The sequence below is a fragment of the Bos taurus genome, chromosome 2 (genome assembly GCF_002263795.3).
Source record: "Bos taurus isolate L1 Dominette 01449 registration number 42190680 breed Hereford chromosome 2, ARS-UCD2.0, whole genome shotgun sequence".
In the NCBI taxonomy this organism is placed as follows: Eukaryota; Metazoa; Chordata; class Mammalia; order Artiodactyla; family Bovidae; genus Bos; species Bos taurus.
The window spans coordinates 56,696,913-56,719,108 of record NC_037329.1 but is presented as its reverse complement, the minus strand read 5'-3'; the positions used below and the strand labels follow the sequence as shown (position 1 = coordinate 56,719,108).

The following is a 22,196-nucleotide window of genomic DNA, read 5'->3' as shown; positions in this document are numbered from 1 at the left end:
ACATCACCAGATGGTCAACACTAAAATCAGACTGAATATATTCTTTTCAGCCAAAGATAGAGAAGCTCTATACAGTCAGCAAAAACAAGACAGGGAGCTGACTGTGGCTCAGATCATGAACTCCTTATTGCCAAATTGAAGAAAGTAGGGAAAACCACTAGAGCATTCAAGTATGACCTAAATCAAATCCCTTATAAATATACAGTGGAAGTGAGAAATAGATTTAAGGGATTAGATCTGATGAGTGCCTGATCAACTATGGACAGAGATTCATGACATTGTACAAGAGACAGGGATCAAGACCATCCCCAAGAAAAATGCAAAAAAGCAAAACGGCTATGTGAGGAAGCCTTACAAATAGCTGTGAAAAGGAGAGAAGCGAAAAGCACAGGAGAAAAAGAAAGATATACCTAACATTTAAATGCACAGTTCCAAAGAATAAAGAGGAGAAATAAGAAAGACTTCCTCAGTGATCAGTGCATAGAAATAGAGGAAAACAATAGAATGGGGAAGATTAGAGATTTCTTTAAGAAAATTAAAGAGGGGAACATTTCATGCAAAGACGGGCACAATAAAGGACAGAAATGTTATGAACCTAACGAAAGCAGAAGATATTAAGAAGAGATGGCAAGATTACACAGATGAACTATACAAAAAAGTTCTTCATGACCAAGATAATCATGATGGTGTGATCATCAATCTAGAGCTAGAGATCCTGGAATGCAAAGTCAGGTGGGCCTTAGGAAGCATCACTATAAACAAAACTAGTGGAGGTGATGGAACTCCAATTGAGCTATTTCAAAACCTAAAATGTGATGTTGTGAAAGTACTGCACTCAATATGCCAGCAAATTTGGAAAACTCAGTGGTGGCCACAGGACAGGAAAAGGTCAGTTTTCATTCCGTCCCAAAGAAAGACAATGCCAAAGAATGTTCAAACTACTGTACAATTGCACTCATCTCACACGCCAGTAAAGTGATGCTCAAAATTCTCCCAGCCAGGCTTCAACAATACATGAACTGTGAACTTCCAGATGTTCAAGCTGGTTTAGAAAAGGCAGAGGAACCAGAGATCAATTGCCAACATCCAGTGGATCATCAAAAAAGCAAGAGAGTTCCAGAAAAAATCTATGTCTGCTTTATTGACTATGCCTTTGACTGTGTGGATAACAACAAACTGGAAAATTCTGAAAGAGATGGGAATACCACACCATTTGACCTGCCTCTTGAGAAATCTGCATGCAGATCAGGAAGCAACAGTTAGAACCAAACATGGAATGACAGACTGGTTCCAAATCAGGAAAGGAGTACATCAAGGCTATATATCGTCACCCTGCTTATTTAACTTATATGCAGAGTACATTATGAGAAACGCTGGGCTGGATGAAGCACCAGTTGGAATCAAGATTGCCAGGAGAAATATCAGTAACCTCAGATATGCAGATGACACCACCCTTATGGCAGAAAGTGAAGAACTAAATAGCCTCTCGGTGAAAGCGAAAGAGAGTGAAAAATTTGGCTTAAAGCTCACCATTCATAAAACTAAGATCATGGCATCCAGTCCCATCATTTTTTGGCAAGTAGATGGGGAAAAAGTGGAAACAGCAGCAGACTTTATTTTTGGGGGCTCTAAAATCACTGCAGACAGTGACTACAGCCATGAATTAAAACACAGTTGCTGCTTAGAAAAAAAGTTATTACAAACCTAGATATCATATTAAAAAGTAGAAACATTACTTTGCCAACAAAGGATCGTCTAGTCAAAGCTACATTTTTTCCAGTAGTCATGTATGGATGTGAGAGTGGACTATAAAGAAAGCTGAGTACCAAAGAATGGATGCTTTTGAACTGTGGTGTTGGATAAGACTCTTGAGATTCCCTTGGATTGCAGGAAGATCCAACCAGTCCATCCTAAAAGAAATCAGTCCTGAATATTCATTGGAAGGAATGATGTTGAAGCTGAAACTCCAATATTTGACCACCTGATGTGAAAAACTGACTTATTGGAAAAGATACTGATGCTGGGAAAGATTGAATATGGGAGGGAAAGATTGAATATGGGAGGAAAAGAGGACGACAAAGGATGAGATGGTTGGACGGCATCACTGACTCGATGGACATGAGTCTGAGTAGACTCTGGAAGTTGGTGATGGACAGGGAGGGCTGGTGTGCTTCAGTCCATGGTGTAATAAAGAGTTGGACACAACTGAGTAGATGGTGACTGCAGCCATGAAATTAAAGACACTTACTCCTTGGAAGGAAAGTTATGACCAACCTAGATAGCACATTCAAAAGCAGAGACATTACTTCACTAACAAAGGTCTGTCCAGTCAAGGCTATGGTTTTTCCTGTGGTCACGTATGGATGTGAGAGTTGGACTGTGAAGAAGGCTGAGCGCCGAAGAATTGATGTTTTTGAACTGTGGTGTTGGAGAAGACTCTTGAGAGTCCCTTGGACTGCAAGGAGATCCAACCAGTCCATTCTGAAGGACATCAGCCCTGGGATTTCTTTGGAAGGAATGATGCTAAAGCTGAAACTCCAGTACTTTGGCCACCTCATGCGAAGAGTTGACTCATTGGAAAAGACTCTGATGCTGGGAGGGATTGGGGGCAAGAGGAGAAGGGGACGACAGAGGATGAGATGGCTGGATGACATCACTGACTCAATGGATGTGAGTCTCAGTGAGCTCTGGGAGTTGGTGTTGGACAGGGAGGACTGGCATGCTGCTTATGAATATGCTATCTAGGTTGGTCATAACTTTCCTTCCAAGGAGAAAGTGTCTTTTAATTTCATGGCTGCAGTCACCATCTGTAGTGGTTTTGGAGCCCAGAAAAATAAAGTCTGACACTGTTTCCACTGTTTCCCCATCTATTTCCCATGAAGTGGTGGGACCAGATGCCATGATCTTCGTTTTCTGAATGTTGAGCTTTAAGTCAACTTTTTCACTCTCCTCTTTCACCTTCATCAAGAGGCTTTTTAGTTCCTCTTCATTTTCTACCATAAGGATGGTGTCATCTGCATATCTGAGGTTACTGATATTTCTCCTGGCAATCTTGATTCCAGCTTGTGCTTCTTCCAGCCCAGCGTTTCTCATGATGTACTCTGCATAGAAGTTAAATAAGCAAGGTGACAATATACAGCCTTGACAAACTCCTTTTCGTATTTGGAACCAGTCTGTTGTTCCATGTCCAGTTCTAACTGTTGCTTCCTGACCTGCATACAAATTTCTCAAGAGGCAGATCAGGTGGTCTGGTATTCCCATCTTTTTCAGAATTTTCCACAGTTTATTGTGATCCACACAGTCAAAGGCTTTGGCATAGTCAATAAAGCAGAAATAGATGCTTTTCTGGAACTCTCTTGCTTTTTTGATGATCCAGCGGATGTTGGCAATTTGATCTCTGGTTCCTCTGCCTTTTCTAAAACCAGCTTGAACATCAGGAAGTTCACGGTTCACATATTGTGAAGCCTGGCTTGGAGAATTTTGAGCATTACTTTACTAGCATGTGAGATGAGTGCAATTGTGCAATAGTTCGAACATTCTTTGGCATTGCCTTTCTTTGGGTTTGGAATGAAAACGGACCTTTTCCAGTCCTGTGGCCACTGCTGAGTTTTCCAAATTTGCTGGCATATTGGGTGCAGCACTTTCACAGCATCATCTTTCAGGATTTGGAATAGCTCAACTGGAATTCCATCACCTCCACTAGCTTTGTTCATAGTGATGCTTTCTAAGGCCCGCTTGACTTCCCATTCCAGGATGTCTGGCTCTAGGTCAGTGATCACACCATCGTGATTATCTGGGTCGTGAAGATCTTTTTTGTACGGTTCTTCTGTGTATTCTTGCCATCTCTTCTTAATATCTTCTGCTTCTGGTAGGTCCATACCATTTCTGTCCTTTATCAAGCCCATCTTTGCATGAAATGTTCCTTTGGTATCTCTGATTTTCTTGAAGAGATCTCTAGTCTTTTGCATTCTGTTGTTTTCCTCTATTTCTTTTCATTGATCACTGAAGAAGGCTTTCTTATCTCTTCTTGCTATTCTTTGGAACTATGCATTCAGATGTTTATATCTTTCCTTTTCTCCTTTGCTTTTCGCTTCTCTTCTTTTCACAGCTATTTGTAAGGCCTCCCCAGACAGCCATTTTGCTTTTTGCATTTCTTTTCCATGGGGGTGGTCTTGATCCCTGTCTCCTGTACAATGTCACATACCTCGTTCCATAGTTCATCAGGCACTCTGTCTATCAGATCTAGGCCCTTAAATCTATTTCTCACTTCCACTGTATAATCATAAGGAATTTGATTTAGGTCATACCTGAATGGTCTAATGGTTTTCCCTACTTTCTTCAATTTAAATCTGAATTTTGCAATAAGGAGTTCATGGTCTGAGCCACAGTCAGCTCCTGGTCTTGTTTTTGCTGACTGTATAGAGCTTCTCCATCTTTGGCTGCAAAGAATATAAGCAATCCGATTTCGGTGTTGACCATCTGGAGATGTCCATGTATAGAGTCTTCTCTTGTGTTGTTGGAAGAGGATGTTTGTTATGACTAGTGCATTTTCTTGGCAAAACTCTATTAGAAACCAATAGTGCCTTTCAATTTAAGAAACACTGACATCTGAAGTTGAAAAAATTCTAGATTAATAGTCATTCATAGTCTGGAAATTATCATAAAAGTGACCTGAGTTTTCAAGTATTCATTTAAATAAGCACTGTGCCACTTATTATGTTATCATCTCCACACCAAGCTGTTTCTAGCACTATGTTTCTTATTTATATTACTCATTTGCAAGGAAATCTTGCCCACAGATCATTACAATATAGATTTTCTGAGTTCTTAAAACCAATAAATAAAGTCCAAATTACTTTCTCTATCTGAAAATTAGATTCTCATTGTCATAGATTTAGTCATGGATCTTCGAATAGTAATGCAGATCTGAAAATTCGAATTTAGCTACTTGAACTTTGCATTGATATTTCAATTCTATTCTGAACTAAGTAACTTTCTATTTTGCAGAGTGTCCTATACTTATGATGTATCTGATTTTTTAGGGGCAATCCCTGATGAGTAAGTTTTGTAATAATAGTTCATTTTCATAATTAAGCATTTTCAAATTGCTCTGAAAGGAAAGTGGATCTTAATGAGCTAGTAAGTGAAGGTGGCCCAGAACTCTGGCTCTGCCTTTTAAGTGGAATCTTGTCAAAGGACAGAAAATAACTAAGCCAAACAGGCTGGAAACAGAACCCTTCTATTTGGTTTACATTCACTCACATACTTGACTACTAACATACTTGACACATACTTGACAAATACTTGATCTACTAAGTCTAGACAGTGAGTTAATTCCCAAGATTGATGAGATATGCAAAATACCAAGGCCTGTTTCATATTCTACTGGGATAGAGAGTTGAGAATATGAATGATGATATTAATACAGAGTGAAAGTGAACAGAGAAGTGCTGAATGTCCTAGAGCAAAGGGAAGTTAAGAAGACAAATCCAGGGAGTTAGACTTGGTAGATATTAAGAATACCATGTGTAAAGAAAAAGAGGTACACTCAAACGGGGCACATTTTAGATACAATGAACAGACTCCTAAGGTTGGAAGAAAAGTGCATGAGGGAATATGTTGTAATAATCCAAGCAAGAGATGATGAGGGCCTGAATGAAAACAATGCTCATTTTCTCACCAAGAGAAAAAGAATCAGTGGACAGGGTTCTGACATGCTTTCATACTCTAGGTGTGAGTATTCTAAAAAAATGGAATACTTGAATATTAGGAACTAGTTAGTCCTAATTGATAATTCACTCTTAAGTCATGGTTCTTTCTTAGAGTTCAAGGGTCAGTTCTTATTGTCTTTCATACTAATTGAAAAGAAAAGTTTTTATTCTATTTTTCTGGCCATTATGAAAGTCCACCCCTTTTGGTCTCTTCAGCCTGGACCTGCCATAGTCTTAATCAAGTCAAGATTGAAATAACTATTAACACCTCTCTTCAATGGAGTAGAAACATGAAAAGCCTACGTTGAGCCATTTGCCACCTGAGCTTTGAGGGTTCTCCTAGTGAGTCTAAAAAGATGCAAGAGAGTGGACAAGCTATTAAATGACAAGTAAATACACCAACAGCCTCATGGAGTCAGACCTGCGAGGCTATAAACTGTGGTTCCTATGTTCTCTAACCTGGCAGATTAGGGAGAATGGCTTCATCTCAATTCTTGGCATTTGTAAAGTTGGACTAAAAATACTAACCTTACAGTGCTGTATGAGCATTTGCCATAAAATCAGATATTCATATATCAGATAAAATTATGTATTACAACATATATCTCTGTAATCAATACATTATATATGTTCAATAATTGTTATTTCTCCTGCCAGCCCTCCCCTGGTAAAATCAAATAGCAAAAGAAAAAGTAAATTTCAAAAGGCTTTCCCTTCTGGGCCTTTGCAAATGCTGTTCCTCAGCCTGCATTGTCTCTTCAACTGGTTAGTTTTTGTTTCTTCTGGTCTTACCTTAGGTGATAATTCCTTCAAGAAATCTTTTCTATTGGCTAAATTCTGTGTTACTTCTTGAGTTTTGGTCTTTCTGTTTCCTTGAACTGCTCACTAAAATTATTGTTTCTTTTTCATAATCACACATTAGATTGTAAGTCCTTTGACAGCAAGAAATATATTGACATCTCTGTTTCTTCCATGTCTAACATAGTGATAGGTTCACTGTAAACACCAAAACATGTTCACTGACTAGCTGACTAACGGTATAAAATTGCTCTGAAAGGAAAGTGGTAAAAATAATTCCATGCGTTTCACATATGGTAGGTTCAAAAGTATAGTTCATGACTTTTATAAGTTACTTGATAGACTATGGTTCTAATACCAGTTACAATAGATGATTTTGGATTATTGTCAGATATTCCAAATTTTATAAATTTGAGATGCTGCTTATGTTTGTACTTACTGGAATCAGTGGGAGTAAATCATACAGGTATATTTTTAATAAACTGAGTTCTAATTGAAATTATAATGACTTTTCTGGCAGGTCCTAGAGGACTTTGAAAACATCATTGAAATGACAAACAGATTGCCGTTTGATTTGAATACCTGGCACTTAGACATTGATTGAGTTGATCCTCATTGGCTCCGTTGCCCTAATATCATTACTGTTTAATTATAAATAACCTCAAATATTGTTGACCTCATAGTTAACATCCAGATTTAAATGAAAAATGTCATGCTTATTATTTTTTTGAAGTACACTAGAAATCTTTGCTCCAGAACTGCATGAATTGGAGCTATATTTGCTTGACTAAAAGAATACTTCATTTTACTTTTGCCATTATTTATCTATGTTTCTCCTCCCTGGGCGCTGGTGTTAAAATTAATTTGCACTTCAGACCTCAGGATTTTATATTGCCATTAGGGTTGTGAAATGCTTTTACTCAGCACAACTAAGAAATGATGTTTTTACCTCCCACTAATGGACCTTTAATTAGGCACTGTAATGAACCATTCTGTCACTTCTTCATTCATAGAGAGAAGATTTTGCATATGCAAGATACAGTTTTGACAGAACACCAGGTCCATTGAACCTTGTCTACTCACATCTAATAGCTCCTAAATTTATTATGCTTTTGTCAACTGTTGGATTTCTCATTTTGATGACACTGTCCACAGACTTATTTTGCTGCCAAAACCCAGCATCAACAAACTGCATGGATGTTTGTTGATATTTTGATCAACAAATCCTGGGGTCCAATTCTGACTGTGATATTACTTCTCTGGGACCTTGAGCAAGTTATTTAACCTCTGCCTAAGGATTAATTGGTTAATTTTAATAAGTGCTTTGCTGTAAAATGTGAGAAGTGCTATGACTGCTAATAGTGATAATAAAACTTTAATGCTGCCTTTTATAATGCATCAGGTTACCTCAGACTTTGATTCTATTAAGTTGCCAATTAAAATATAAGCTAACTGAATTTATTCTTTTCAAGAATACAAATCCTTATAAAGATGGCCACATAGTATTTTTTAAACTTGGTTAAAAAAAAAAAGTCAAGTATATTGATGCTTCAACTTAAAAAAAAAAAAAAAAAAAAAAGACTGGTGTTCTATGATGATGGACCAATTGGGAACTGGGAGACAGCTCCACACAAAAATACCAGATGACTGTGAGGCAGATATTGTTAGACAGTATAGGACTCTGAAACCTTGGTTCCTTTATTTATTTATTTTTTTTTATTTCGATTTTTTTCCTTCTCAAGTAAGCTTCACACTTCTTTAATGGAAAACTAAACTCTTTGTTCCAATTTCCAGGCATTCAGAAGAATGCCTCCCTGGTCTGGTAAGTCATAAAACACTCAGACCCAGGATGAGACAATCATTAACTCCTGTCCAGATTATCAAGAACACTAGGGGGACCGTTAACTCTTAAATATACATCTGGTTCTTTGACAATTGCCTGGGGACAAGGAAAAGGGTCATAGGCAGATGACTCAATGTCAGAGAAAACTTAAAAACTGGGGATAAAAAAAGCCATAAAGATGTCAAATGAGGGACTGTAATCTTCAAACTGATTGGTCAAAAATGACATATATTAAAGTCACAAACCAACCACAGATGTACAGATCAATACTAGTAAAAATATAAACTGCTGTAATCCCACCTTTTGGGGCACTTCACCCCCTCTCAGTGTCTTTGCTGAAAGCTTTGTATCTCTATCCTCTAAAAATAAACTCTGCCTGTTTGAGTGTTTGTGAGTTTGCGAAGTTCATTCTTTGGCTCTGAGAACAGAACTCAGTTTCCCATTTCAATTGTACTCTGATTAAATGTAGCTTTTGTGCATTAAATGGATTATTCTTTTATAAACTTGCCTCCAAACTTCTCTCATTTACTTGTGTATGATTATATATCAATATTTGTTTATTAAACAAACACCACTGTTGGGTGTGGCCTCAGATAAGTGAACCCAGACAAGTGAAAATGAACAGAGCTAAAAAGAGAAATAAAGGAGCAGTCTTGAAAATTTAGAAGAGAGAGATTAGTTCAACTTGAGGGTGGTTATGAACAACTTCAAAAAATAAATGATTTTTGAGCTGGACAAAAAGTGATAGATAGGATTTAGCATTGAGAGATGAGGGTGAAGATAAATTGCATTTCAAAGGATGAGAAAGTCAACATGAGAAAGTGACAAAGCCAGGGAAGCTGACCCATGGAGAAGAATAATCCATGTGATTTTACTTGAATAAAGGAAAGGGTGCAAAAACAGCTTGGATAGTAGGTAGGGTTTGTGTTATGTAGGATCTTAGTTGGCATTGCTTGAACATCATTCAGCATGCTCAGAACGTGCTTGGGTCCTATGCAGAGGAGATAAGCCCCCTTGGCTGGTTGGAAGACCCCTGACACTAACAGGCCATGGGAATCACTGCTCTTAAGAAGAGCATGCATATCGGCTTACCCCCAGGAAAGAGCGGAAAGGGCAGATTGAAGCCTCCTGGCTGCTGGCTGGCTTTGTTACTGCCTCTGTGCACGCTCCAGGCCTGCATGCTGCAAGTCACAGGGCAGAACTGGATCTGAAGCTGTCACAACTGGGGAGAAAACTCAACTATAGGAACAGAGGTGACAGGTCCCAGATCAGAGACCAGATGGGGCAGCCATGGCCACTGTTGAAGCTTACTCAAGTGGTGCATCAGAAGCCACCCAGGTCTCTAAGAGTGACTACTCCTTCACTGCCCATATCCCACATATGCAGAGAGTCCATGCAAACCCCAACTGCCCTACAGTACAATTCTACAATAGGCCAGGGACAATGGAGGTGATGGGGAGTATGAAATGAAAATATCTCCTGCCATATCAACAAATGAGAAATGTCACAGCTATCAGCATTCCCTGGCCTCCAAATGTGAATGAGGGCTCCCAAAATCGCGATCCAGCAGATGCCACCACCCACCATGGTGATTGCTGACGAGCTGGGGGAATGCAAGAAGCAGTCATCTGCCACTCCTTAAGGTAAACAAGGAGACAGGATTTGGCCCCATATATCTGAGATGCATATGAAAGGAATGAATTCAATGAGTGCAGAGGCTTGCATCTTCCCATACACGCAATGTTAAATTTCTTAATTTGATATTTGATCTTTGATGTTCAGACTGCCTGCTCCCTTTGTTATAAACTTGAATATAGCCTGACTCCCCATCCCACTTCCTTGGGGCAGTTTTCTCAGAGCTACTGAGATGCTGTCTCTTGGGTTCAGAGTCCTAAATATTCCCACCAAATAAAATAACTCTCTATTTTCAGATTATGACTATATTTTTTAGTTTTCAGGAATGATTGGCTGTCAGGGACAAATGCAACTCATACCTAAGGCTGCATCTGAGCCCAATAAGGGAAATAACTGCTGATACCTCAGGCAGAGCATTAGAGACAGCTCAAACCTCTGTCTGAGACATGAACTGAGAGCCCATGTTTGACCCTCATGCTTTGAGGCTACCTGACTCTGGGGAGAGGGTCCCAGTCCAAGAAGAGGGGGAAAACACACATGTAAATAAAATTGAGGTACTTTGGGGATGACCCTCCTAGCTTTTCCTTCAGTACCTTGGGATTGGAATGGATCCCTGATAGGGCCAATATGTCCATTGATCAATGGAAAGACTTGCCTCACACTCAGCTTCAGATGAAGCCCCTCCATCTCTAGTCTGAGCTCCTACTAAGGTGATAGCTGCCAGCAGAACCTGAGGAAAGACATGACTTGCATACAAGACAAATCCTGCTCTCCCACCAAAGACACTGAGCACACACAGCCTGTGCAGGAATGTTTCCACATAAGAATGCCCTCAAGAAGGCATCTGTTCCACATAACTCACAGAGGAAGAGAAAGTTAAGCAAAATGAAAAAGGAAGGAACTATTCTCAATTGAAAGAACAAGAGAAAAATCCTGAAAAAAACTAATGAGACAGAAATAAACAGTTTACCAGATGAATAATTCAAAATATTAGTAATAAGAATGTTAACTGAATAAGGAAAATAATAGATGAATACAGTAAAAAATTTCACAAGGAATACAAAAGTATATAAAATATCCAATCAGAAATGAACAATTCAATAATAGAAATAAAAATGCAGTAGAAGAAATGAATAGTAGAGTAAGTAACAGAAAAGAATATAAGTTCTCTGGAAATAGAATATTGGACATCACACAGTCAAAACAGCAAAAAGAAAAATAAATTAAAAAAAATGAAAACAGTTTAAGAGATCTCTATGATAAGGTTAAGCACACCAACGTCTGCATTATACGGATTCCAGAAGGAGAAGAGTGAAAATGATTGAAAATGTATTAGAGGAAATTATGGCTGAAAACCTACAAAACCTGAAGAAGGAAACAGATATCTAAATATAGGAAGCACAGGGTCCCAAATAAGATGAACCCAAAGAGACCTACACTAAGACATATAATTCAGTGTCACAAGTTAAAAAGATAATTCTAAAGGCAACAAGAGACAAACAGTCATATATCCTGAAATGCCCCTAAAGCTATCAGAGAGGAAATGATAAAGATCAGAGGGTAAACAAATGAAATAGAGATCAAAATAAGAAACCCAGTTGAAAAAAATCAGTGAAACCATGAACTGGCTTTTTGATAAATATGAACAAAATCAATAAACCTTTATCCAAGCTCACCAAGAAGAAAAGATAGAGGACTCAAAATCAGAAATGAAAGAGGAGGAATGACAACTGATAACACAAAGATAACAAAAAATCTTAAGAGAATATTACAGTTATATGCCAACGAATTGGACAATCTAGAAGAAATGGACAATTTTTTAGAAACAAACCAGCAACCAAAATTTAATTAAGAAGAAACAGATAATTTGAAAGGAATGATCACTAGTAGTAAATTGAATTTATAATAATAAAAATTCTTAAAATTCCATAATTATATGTTCACAGGCCATATAAGGAAGAGGTAATATACATACCTCTCACGTTTTTCCAAATAACTGAGGACTCACTGCTTCCACATTCATCTATGAGGTCATCATTACCTTAATATTAAAACCAGACATGGACAAGACCAAAAAATTAAATAAGTAAATAAAAAGCCATGATCTTCGATGAATGTTGATGCAAAAATCCTCAATAAAATATTAGCCTGTCATGATGGATTTATTCCAGAGGTACAAGCATTGTTCAATATTTACAAATTGATCAATTTGATATACCACAAAACTAAAGAAAAATATTACATGATAATCTCAATTGACAAAGAAAAAGCACTGAAAAAATTCAGCATCCATTCATTATTAAAAAAAAAAAAAACTCTCATCATAATGATGAGAGAGCATATCTCAACATAATAAAGGCCATGTATGTCAAAGCCACAGTTAACATCACACTCAATAGTGAAAGCATTTCCTCTAAATTCAAGAACTGAAAATGACGCCTGCTTTCACTACTTTTATTTAGCATAGTATTAGAAGTTCTATCTATAGCGATTTTACAAGAAAAATAAATAAAAGATATCCAAATCAGAAGGGAAGGGGTAAAGCTGTCACTGCAGACAACATGATACTCTACGTAGGCAATCCAAAAGCCTTCACCCAAAACTATTAGAACTAATAAAGGACACAAATTAATATACAGAAATCTGTTGCTTTTCTATACACTAACAATGGAATATCAAAGAGCAAACAAATAAAATCCTGTTTACAATCTCATCAAAAAATAAAATATCTAAAAATAAACATAGCTAAGGAGGTGAAAGACCTATATTTTGAAAACTAAAACATCATTTAAGGAAACTGAAGATGACATAAGAAATGCAAAGACATCCATGCTCTTGGATTGGAATAATTAATATTGTTAGAATAGCCAGACTTCTCAAAGCTATTTACAGACATAATGCAATACCTATCAAAATACCTACCATATTTATCATAGAACTAGAACAAATAATCCTAATATTTATCAGTCAGTTCAGTTGCTCAGTTGTGTCTGACTCTTTGTGACCACATGAACCGCAGCATGCTAGGCATCCCTATCCATCACCAACTCCCAGAACCTGCTCAACTTCATGTCCTTCGAGTCAGTGATTCCATCTAACCATCTCATCCTCTGTCGTCCCCTTGTCCTTCAGCCTTCAATCTTCCCCAGCATCAGGGTCTTTTCCAATGAGTTAGTTCTTTGCATCAGGTGGCCAAAATATTGGAGTTTCAGCATCAGCCCTTTCAAATGAATATTCAGGACTGATTTCCTTTAGGATGGACTGATTTGATCCCCTTAACATTTATACAGGACCACAAATGAACCCAAATGACCAAAGCAATCCTGATTGGGGAAGGCATGGAGCGACAAGGCTGGAGATGTAACCTTTACAGTCTTCAGACTATATTTCAAACTACAGTAATCAAAACAGTGCAGTATTGGCACAATGGCACAAAAATCAATGGAAAAGAAAGGAGGGCCCAGAAATAATCCAAGCATTTACAGTTAATTTACCATAAATGAGGCGAGAACATACATGGAAAAAAGATAGTCTCTTCAATAAGTGGTGGTGAAAATGCTGGATTGCTACATGAAAAACAATGAAATTAGAACACTGCCACATACCATATGTAAAAATAAACTCAAAATGGTTTAAAGATCTAAATATAAAGCCTGAAACCATAGGACTACTCTTTGACCTAAATTGTAGGAATGTTTTTTGGATCTGTCCTAAGGCAAAAAAAAAAAAAAAAAGCAATAAAACAAAATAAACAAATGGGACCTAATTAAACTTAAAAGCTTCTGCAAAACAGAGGAAACCACTGACAAAATGAAAAGACAACCTACTGAAGGGAGAAAATATTTGCAAATGATATGATCAGTTAGTTTATGTTGAACATATATAAATGCTCATACAACTCAATGTTAAAAAACCAAACAACCTGATTGAAAAATGAGCTGAAAATCTGAAAAGAAATTTTTCCAAAAAGACACACAGAAGGCTAACACAAAAAGATGCTGATCACCACTAAGTACTAGAGACATGTATATCAAGACAATGAGTTATTACCTCACACCTGTCAGAATAACTATCACCAAAAAGTCTACAAATAGCAAAAGTTGGAAAGGACATGGATAAAAAGGAGCCTTCCTACACTGTTGGTGAGAACGTAAATAGGTGCAGCCACAATGGAAAACAGTGTGAAGTTTCCTCCAAAAACTAAAATTAGCACTGCCATATGATCCAGCAATTCTAGACTGGGTATATATCTAGAAAAAAAGATACAAGTGTTAATTTAAAAATATATACGCACCCCAATGTCCACAGCAGCACTATTTATAACAGACAAGATATGGAAGCAACCCAAGTGTCCATCAATAGAAGAATAAAGAAAAGGTATATATACAGTGGAATGCTAGATAAGAAAAACAATGATATTCTGCCATTTGCAGCAATATGGATGAACCTAGAGAATATTACTTTTAGTGATGTAAGACAGAGAAGGACAAATACTGTCTGATATCATTTGTACGTGGAATCTAAAGAATAAAACAAATAAATGCGTATAACAAACAGACTCATGGATATAGAAAACACACTGGCAGTTACCAGTGAGGACAGGAAAGGGGGAAGGGGCATGATAGGGGTCTGAGATTAAGAGATATAAGCTACTATGTATAAAATACACAAGCCACAAGGATACCTTATACAGCACAGGTAGTTATACCATTATTTTATAATAAATTTTAATGGCATATATTCTAAAAATTACTGAATCATTATGCTGTACATGTGAAATTAATATCATATTATAGAACAACTATATTTGAATTAGAAAAACAAACAATGAGCAGAGAAATAAAGTTGTATCTAGAAAGGGATGTGAGCACAAAGGAGTTTTTAAAGAAAGGATTAGGCAGTGAAAAAATATTGATAAAGCAAAGGAAAGAGGGACAGTTGTACAAGATGTGTCTATGAGTACTGGTTCAAAATTGGGTAAGGAGTACGCCAAGGCTGTACATAGTCATCATGCTTATTTAACTTGTATGCAGAGTACATCATGAGAAATGCTGGACTGGGTGAATCACAAGCTGGAATCAAGATTGCTTGGGGAAATATCAACAATCTCAGATATGCAGATCAGATCAGATCAGATCAGTTGCTCAGTCATGTCCAACTCTTCGCGACCCCATGAATCACAGTACACCAGGCCTCCCTGTCCATCACCAACTCCCGGACTTCACTCAGATTCACTTCCATCGAGTCGGTGATGCCATCCAGCCATCTCATCTGCTGTCATCCCCTACTCCTCTTACCCCCAATCCCTCCCAGCATCAGAGTCTTTTCCAATGAGTCAACTCTTCGCATGAGGTGGCCAAAGTATTGGAGTTTCAGCTTTAGCACCATTCCTTCCAAAGAAATCCCAGGGCTGATCTCCTTCAGAATGGACTGGTTGGATCTCCTTGCAGTTCAAGGGACTCTCAAGAGTCTTCTTCAACACCACAGTTCAAAAGCATCAATTCTTCAGCGCTCAGCCTTCTTCACAGTCCAACTCTCACATCCATACATGACCACAGGAAAAACCATAGCCTTGACTAGATGAACCTTTGTTGGCAAAGTAATGTCTCTGCTTTTGAATATGCTATCTAGATTGGTCATAACTTTCCTTCCAAGGAGTAAGCGTCTTTTAATTTCATGGCTGCAGTCACCATCTGTAATGATTTTGGAGCCCAGAAAAATAAAGTCTGACACTATTTCCACTGTTTCCCCATCTATTTCCCATGAAGTGGTGGGACCAGATGCCATGATCTTCGTTTTCTGAATGTTGAGGTTTAAGCCAACTTTTTCACTCTCCACTTTCACTTTCATCAAGAGGCTTTTGAGTTCCTCTTCACTTTCTGCCATAAGGGTGGTGTCATCTGCATATCTGAGGTTATTGATATTTCTCCCAGCAATCTTGATTCCAGCTTGTGTTTCTTCCAGCCTAGCGTTTCTCATGATGTACTCTGCATATAAGTTAAATAAACAGGGTGACAATATACAGCCTTGACGAACTCCTTTTCCTATTTGGAACCAGTCTGTTGTTCCATGTCCAGTTTTAACTGTTGCTTCCTGACCTGCATACAAATTTCTCAAGAGGCAGATCAAGTGGTCTGGTATTCCCATCTTTTTCAGAATTTTCCACAGTTTATTGTGATCCACACAGTCAAAGGCTTTGGCATAGTCAATAAAGCAGAAATAGATGCTTTTCTGGCACTGTCTTGCTTTTTCCATGATCCAGTGGATGTTGGCAATTTGATCTCTGGTTCCTCTGCCTTTTCTAAAACCAGCATGAACATCAGGAAGTTCACGGTTCACATATTGCTGAAGCCTGGCTTGGAGAATTTTGAGCATTACTTTACTAGCGTGTGAGATGAGTGCAATTGTGCGGTAGTTTGAGCATTCTTTGGCATTGTCTTTCTTTGGGATTGGAATGAAAACTGACCTTTTCCAGTCCTGTGGCCACCGCTGAGTTTTCCAAATTTGCTGGCATATTGAGTGCAGCACTTTCACAGCATCATCTTTCAGGATTTGGAATAGCTCAACTGGAATTCCATCACCTCCACTAGCTTTGTTCGTAGTGATGCTTTCTAAGGCCCACTTGACTTCACATTCCAGGATGTCTGGCTCTATGTCAGTGATCACACCACTGTGATAATCTGGGTCGTGAAGATCTTTTTTGTACAGTTCTTCTGTGTATTCTTGCCATCTCTTCTTAGTATCTTCTGCTTCTGTTAGGTCCATACCATTTCTGTCCTTTATCGAGCCTATCTTCGCATGAAATGTTCCTTTGGTATCTCTGATTTTCCTGAAGAGATCCCTAGTCTTTCCCATTCTGTTGTCATGACACCACTCTAATGGCAGAAAGTGAAAGGGTGGTGGCTCTTGATGAGGGTGAAAGAGGAGAGTCAAAAAGCTGGCTTAAAACACAACATTCCAAAAACTAAGATGATAGCATCTGGTCCTATCACTTCATGGCAGATATGTGGGGAAAAAGTTGAAATAGTAACAGAATTTATTTTCTTGGGCTCCAAAATTACTGCAGACAGTGACTGCAGCCATGAAATTAAAAGACGCTTGCTCCTTGGGGAAAAAAGCTATGACAAACCTAGATAGCATACTAAAATGCAGAGACATCACTTCACTGACAGAGGTCTGTTTAGTCAAAGCTATGTTTTTTACCAGTAGTCATGTATGGATATGAGAATTGAACCATACAGAAGGCTGAGTGCCAAAGAACCGATGCCTTCAAATTGTGGTGCTGGAGAAGACTCTTGAGAATCCTTTGGGCAACAAGGAGATCGGTTTGATCAATTTTAAAGGAAATTAACCCTGAATATTCATTAGAAGGACTGATGTTGAGCTGAAACTCCAATACTTTGACCACCTGATGTGAAGAGTCAACTCATTGGAAAACACCCTGATGCTGGGAAAGATTGAGAGCTGGAGGAGAAGGGGGTGACAGGATGAGATGTTTGGATGGCATAATTGACTCAATGGAGATGAGTGAGCAAACTGTGGGAGACAGTGAAGGACAGGGAAGCCTGGTGTGCTACAGTCCATGGGGTCACAAAGAGTTGGTCATGACTTAGTCACTAAACAACAATGAACAGTTAAGAGGTATCTAAGGTAGGAATGGACAGGATAGCATTGGACACAGTAGGGGCCCCTAGTCATAAGAAAGAAAACAGAAGGTGTAGCATAGGACAAAGTAGTTTGAGGGATATGATGGTGGGAGCTTGGGGCCATTTTGTGTGTGTCTCTATATGTGCGTACAGTCACTCAGTTGTGTAAGACTCTTTGTGACGCCGTGGACTGTAGCCCATCAGGTTCCTCTGTCCATGGAATTTTCCAGGCAAGAATACTGGAGCAGTTTGCCATTTCCTACTCCAGGAGATCTTCCCAACTCAGAGATGGAACCCACACTCTTGAGTCTCCTGCATTGGCAGAAGGATTGTTTACAACTGCACCACCTAAGCAATGAAATAGGAAGGAAGCTCCTAGGCTGGGAATAAAGTTAGGGCACAGGTATTGGGGGTTTGAGAGGAAAAGAGAAGATGCGACATAAACATCTAGAAGGGTGAATGGATTCATGAAATACAGGAGAAACCATAGTAAGTGCCCATATGATATTAGCTACAAAAATTCCAGTTAGAGCAGTCTATTTTTTTTTTTTTCCAGTTGCATTCAGCGTAGGGAGCCAGTTCAGGACAGATAAGAATTGGATTTAGCAATGATTATGGTTTACTAGGAAAGCAAAAGAGTGGGGAGGATGGAGCAAATAATTATAATGATGGACCGTGGAATCTAAGCTAAAAAAAGAAGAAATGGAATGTTTAAAATAAGAGATGGGTGAGGAATAATGAACAGAATGACTGTATTTGGGGTGACGGGGGTCGGGGGGACCTGAAAATTAGGGGGTGGCTGAAATCGAGGTGATGAGATGACTTAATGAACACCTTACAGCATGTTGTCATACTGCCTCACGGGTGTTGTTTTTACTTACAGTACTGACATCTGTCTCCCGTGTGTTCAGGCTGGCAGTGGCAATAAGGCTGATTCCCAGCAGTAACACTGCAGGTCCCTCCGTTTTGACAAAAGTCCTCACAGACTGTCTTACCACAGTTTGGTCCAGTGAACCCCAGTGCACAGCTGCACGTGGGTCTCCCTATTGAAAAAAATAATAATGATGAAAAAAAAATGAGTTGACAGAATTGTTTACTGACATGGAATCCTTGCTAGGTAAGAATCAGTAAGTCAGTATTCTGGGCAAAATTTGTCTACTACTTATTCTGTGACTTTATACAGTAAAATGACCTCTTTGGGCCCTAGCTTTCCCATGTTCCAGCGAATTCAAGTTCATATCAGGTAAAATGATCAGAGCTCATTTTATGAATAATTCTATATGCATATGTGTATTTTATGCTTTGAAGTGCTTATCTTATTCTTTTGTACTTCTCATGTCCATTTTACTTTTTAAAAATAATTTAAAGTTTTCATTTTGTATTGGGGTATAGCCAAACAATGTTGTGGTATAGTTTCAGATGAAGAGTGAAGGAACTCAGCCATATATATACATGCATCCATTCTCCCCCAAACTCCTCTCCTATCCAGGTGGGCACACAACATTGAGCAGAGTTATTCCATACCACAGGTCCTTGTTGTTATACCATAGGTGCTTGTTCATACATTTCAAATATAGCAGTGTGTAATGACCTTCCCAAAGTCCCTAACTATCCCTTTCCCCCAGCAACCATAAGTTCATTTTCTAAGTCTGTGAGTCTCTGTTTTATAAGTAAGTTCATTTGTATAATGTCATTTTGCTTTTTAAATTATTTTTGTCCTACTTATGTGGTAATGCAGATTCTTTTGGTCATTAAAATATGAAATAGAGACAATCATATTTCCCAGTGTTCAATCATAATGTACTAATCATTGCTATATCTACATAAAATATGAGCTTAAGTTTATTATAAAGAAATATTTTAATAAATTTAAAGTGGCCATATCATCTATAATAAGATTTATAAACATTAGTTATTTTATTTGATATAATAAATACATATATTGGCTCAGACGGTAAAGCATCTGCCTGCAATGCAGGATACCTGGGTTCGATCCCTGGGTTGGGAAGATCCCTTGGAGAAGGAAATGGCAACCCACTCCAGTACTCTTGCCTGGAAAATCCCATGGACGAAGGAACCTGGTAGTCCATGGGGTCGCAAAGAGTCAGACGTGACTGAGCGACTTCACTTTCACTTTTCACCTTTAGTTTATAAGCACTTACTGAACCCTATTTTATTTCATTTTATATCTTTATTCATAGTTAAAGACTATCATTTGCAGTCCACTAAGATGAGTTAAGAAATCTAATGTTAACAGCACACACTAGCAAATCTGACAGACCTTCTTTGGATATCTTACTTTATTTGTTCTATGGGAACTTACATCATAATGAAAGGTAAATAGTCCTTTCAAGTGTTTAGAGCATAACACAATTAACTGATACAGCAAAGAAAATCTCTCTAAATGCCTGGACTGTCAAGAACTGAGTAGAAAATGAAGTCCAGGGCTAGCTCTATAGGAGAGGTGAAGGAAAACAAAGCGAAATGAAAGGCTGCTATTTGTAATGGGGGCAGAACAAAGTTTAGAGGCTGTAAAAATATTAACACACAACATAAAAGGGAACAAAAAGGAAATTCAATTATAGATCTCAAATAACTATGATTCAGAAAATGTCATTCCATTGTCTAGTATCAGAGAATATCCAACCATCTCCTCTTTCGCCATTATTGACAAGCAACATAATGAAAATGGTCAGTAAAATGCATGAAGACGAGGGCTAAGTGTGAAAACTGATAACAGTTTTTTTTTTTTTGCTGTTGCCATAGATTCTATATTGAAGGACAATTCTACATATATATATATATTTGAAAACCATTATTCTTAAAATGAATAAAATAAAATGAATGAAAGTCCACATTTGGACTTTGAATTGAAGGTCCACAATTTATTTATTTTACTTTTGAAAGACTCTACATATTTATAAATGCTAGAAGGTATTGCTTCTCAATGAAGAAAGTTATATACATTTTTACAGTGGATACCATTGCTTTAAAACTTATTTACATGTTTTTAGTTTGGTGGCAGATAAATGCCTATTAAAAGGTTGAGAATCAAGGTAAATGATATACATAATAAAGCTGAGCAACCTCATATTTATTTATTGCCAGAAAACAGTTTAAAAAATTTTAGCCAAATATTTTCTTGTAAAAATAGTGAATTTTCCAGCTGTTGCTTACATACAGACAAGCTATCTTCATTGGAACAATGGTGGGTAAAAAGTAAGAGACACAAACGAGAATAAATAGTGGTAGAAGATGAAGAGGGCAGAGGATTGTTAGAACACCATCACTAAGGAAAATGAAAGACTTGAATAAAAGAGGTAATAACTCTACATCAACAGGGACCAATGGATGACTTACAGAGAAGCAGAACATATACTCAGGAACACAAATAATCATGAGTTAAATGTGAAACCAACAGTACAGAAAGCATGTGAAAAGTCAAAGTCAAAGTGTTAGTTGCTCAGTCGTGTCTGACTCTTCGCAACCCCAAGGACCATAGCCCACCAGACCCCTCCATTCCTGGGATTTCCCAGGCATGAATACTGGAGTGGGTTGGCATTCCCTTCTCCAAAGGATCTTCCCAACCCAGGGATCAAACATGGGTGTCCTGCATTGCATGCAGATTATTTACTGCCTGAGCCACCAGGGAAGCACAGAAAGTACAGGAGAAATCAAAATGCATTAGAGCAATCAGAAAAAGTCCCATATGAAAATAGGACTTAGACATTGTAGATTTATGTTTTTCTAACTTACTTTCTAGTTTTTTTTTTTTTAACTGGGAGTGAAAAAAATATTGTAAAATGATAGAAGTTTGAAAGAAATAAACCCAATCTGCTAAGGCACTTGAAAATTCCTCTGTTCCAGTTACTCAGAGAAATGACACCATGCTTTCATCTCATCTACAGCTGTTTTGAAACAAGGGCAGAGTGACCAGGTTGTCCCCCACCTAGCATATGCTTCACATCATTTAAAATCTATCTGACTTATTTTCAAAAAGCTCCTCTTCCTCTTCCTTTGAAGAGAAGATTTATTTTTGACAAGTATAAATCTTCATATTCAGGAGAATATTCTCTAACTTGAAACAGTGTGGTGATATAGCAGATCTTTTGTTTGCTGTTGGGAAATGAACCATCTGTTGCAGAATTTTATAATGGGCTCCATCTAATATTTCCAAGAACTTCTCTGGGTACACCCTAACTAACTAGTTGCACTGGGTTCATTTTATAAAGTTTTTTTAGGTAGCTTAATTAGATTCTGACATTTGAAAAGGAAACAGTCCTGTTACAATGACTAAGGTATCAATAGAGATTTATAGCAGTGATACATGGGGAGTTGGGGAGTTGACAGCCTGCTTTAAAACTTATTTTCAATCAGAAAGAGCAACAACTGACCTGAGGAAGAAGTGGGAGGAAGAGCTTCCTGGCTCTAATCAGGCTAGTTTCTACAGCATTCTTAGCTCAGACTTTAATTGTGTATGCTGTCAGACTGCCTGGATTCATAGACTATCTGTGCCAGTCACTGGTGTGGAACCATGGGCAAATACCAGCTCTGTTTATTTCC

The 22,196-nt window shown here is 38.0% G+C and overlaps 1 protein-coding gene across 1 annotated transcript in view; it reads right to left on the bottom strand.

The window, feature by feature from the left end:
- Window positions 1–22,196, bottom strand: part of LRP1B (LDL receptor related protein 1B) — a 315,853-nt gene that overhangs the window by 69,231 nt on the left and 224,426 nt on the right. The window contains exon 37 of the mRNA XM_059878468.1: window positions 18,515–18,676. Within this exon, the coding sequence (XP_059734451.1) occupies window positions 18,515–18,676 (162 nt within the window). The remainder of the gene's footprint in view (window positions 1–18,514; window positions 18,677–22,196) is intronic.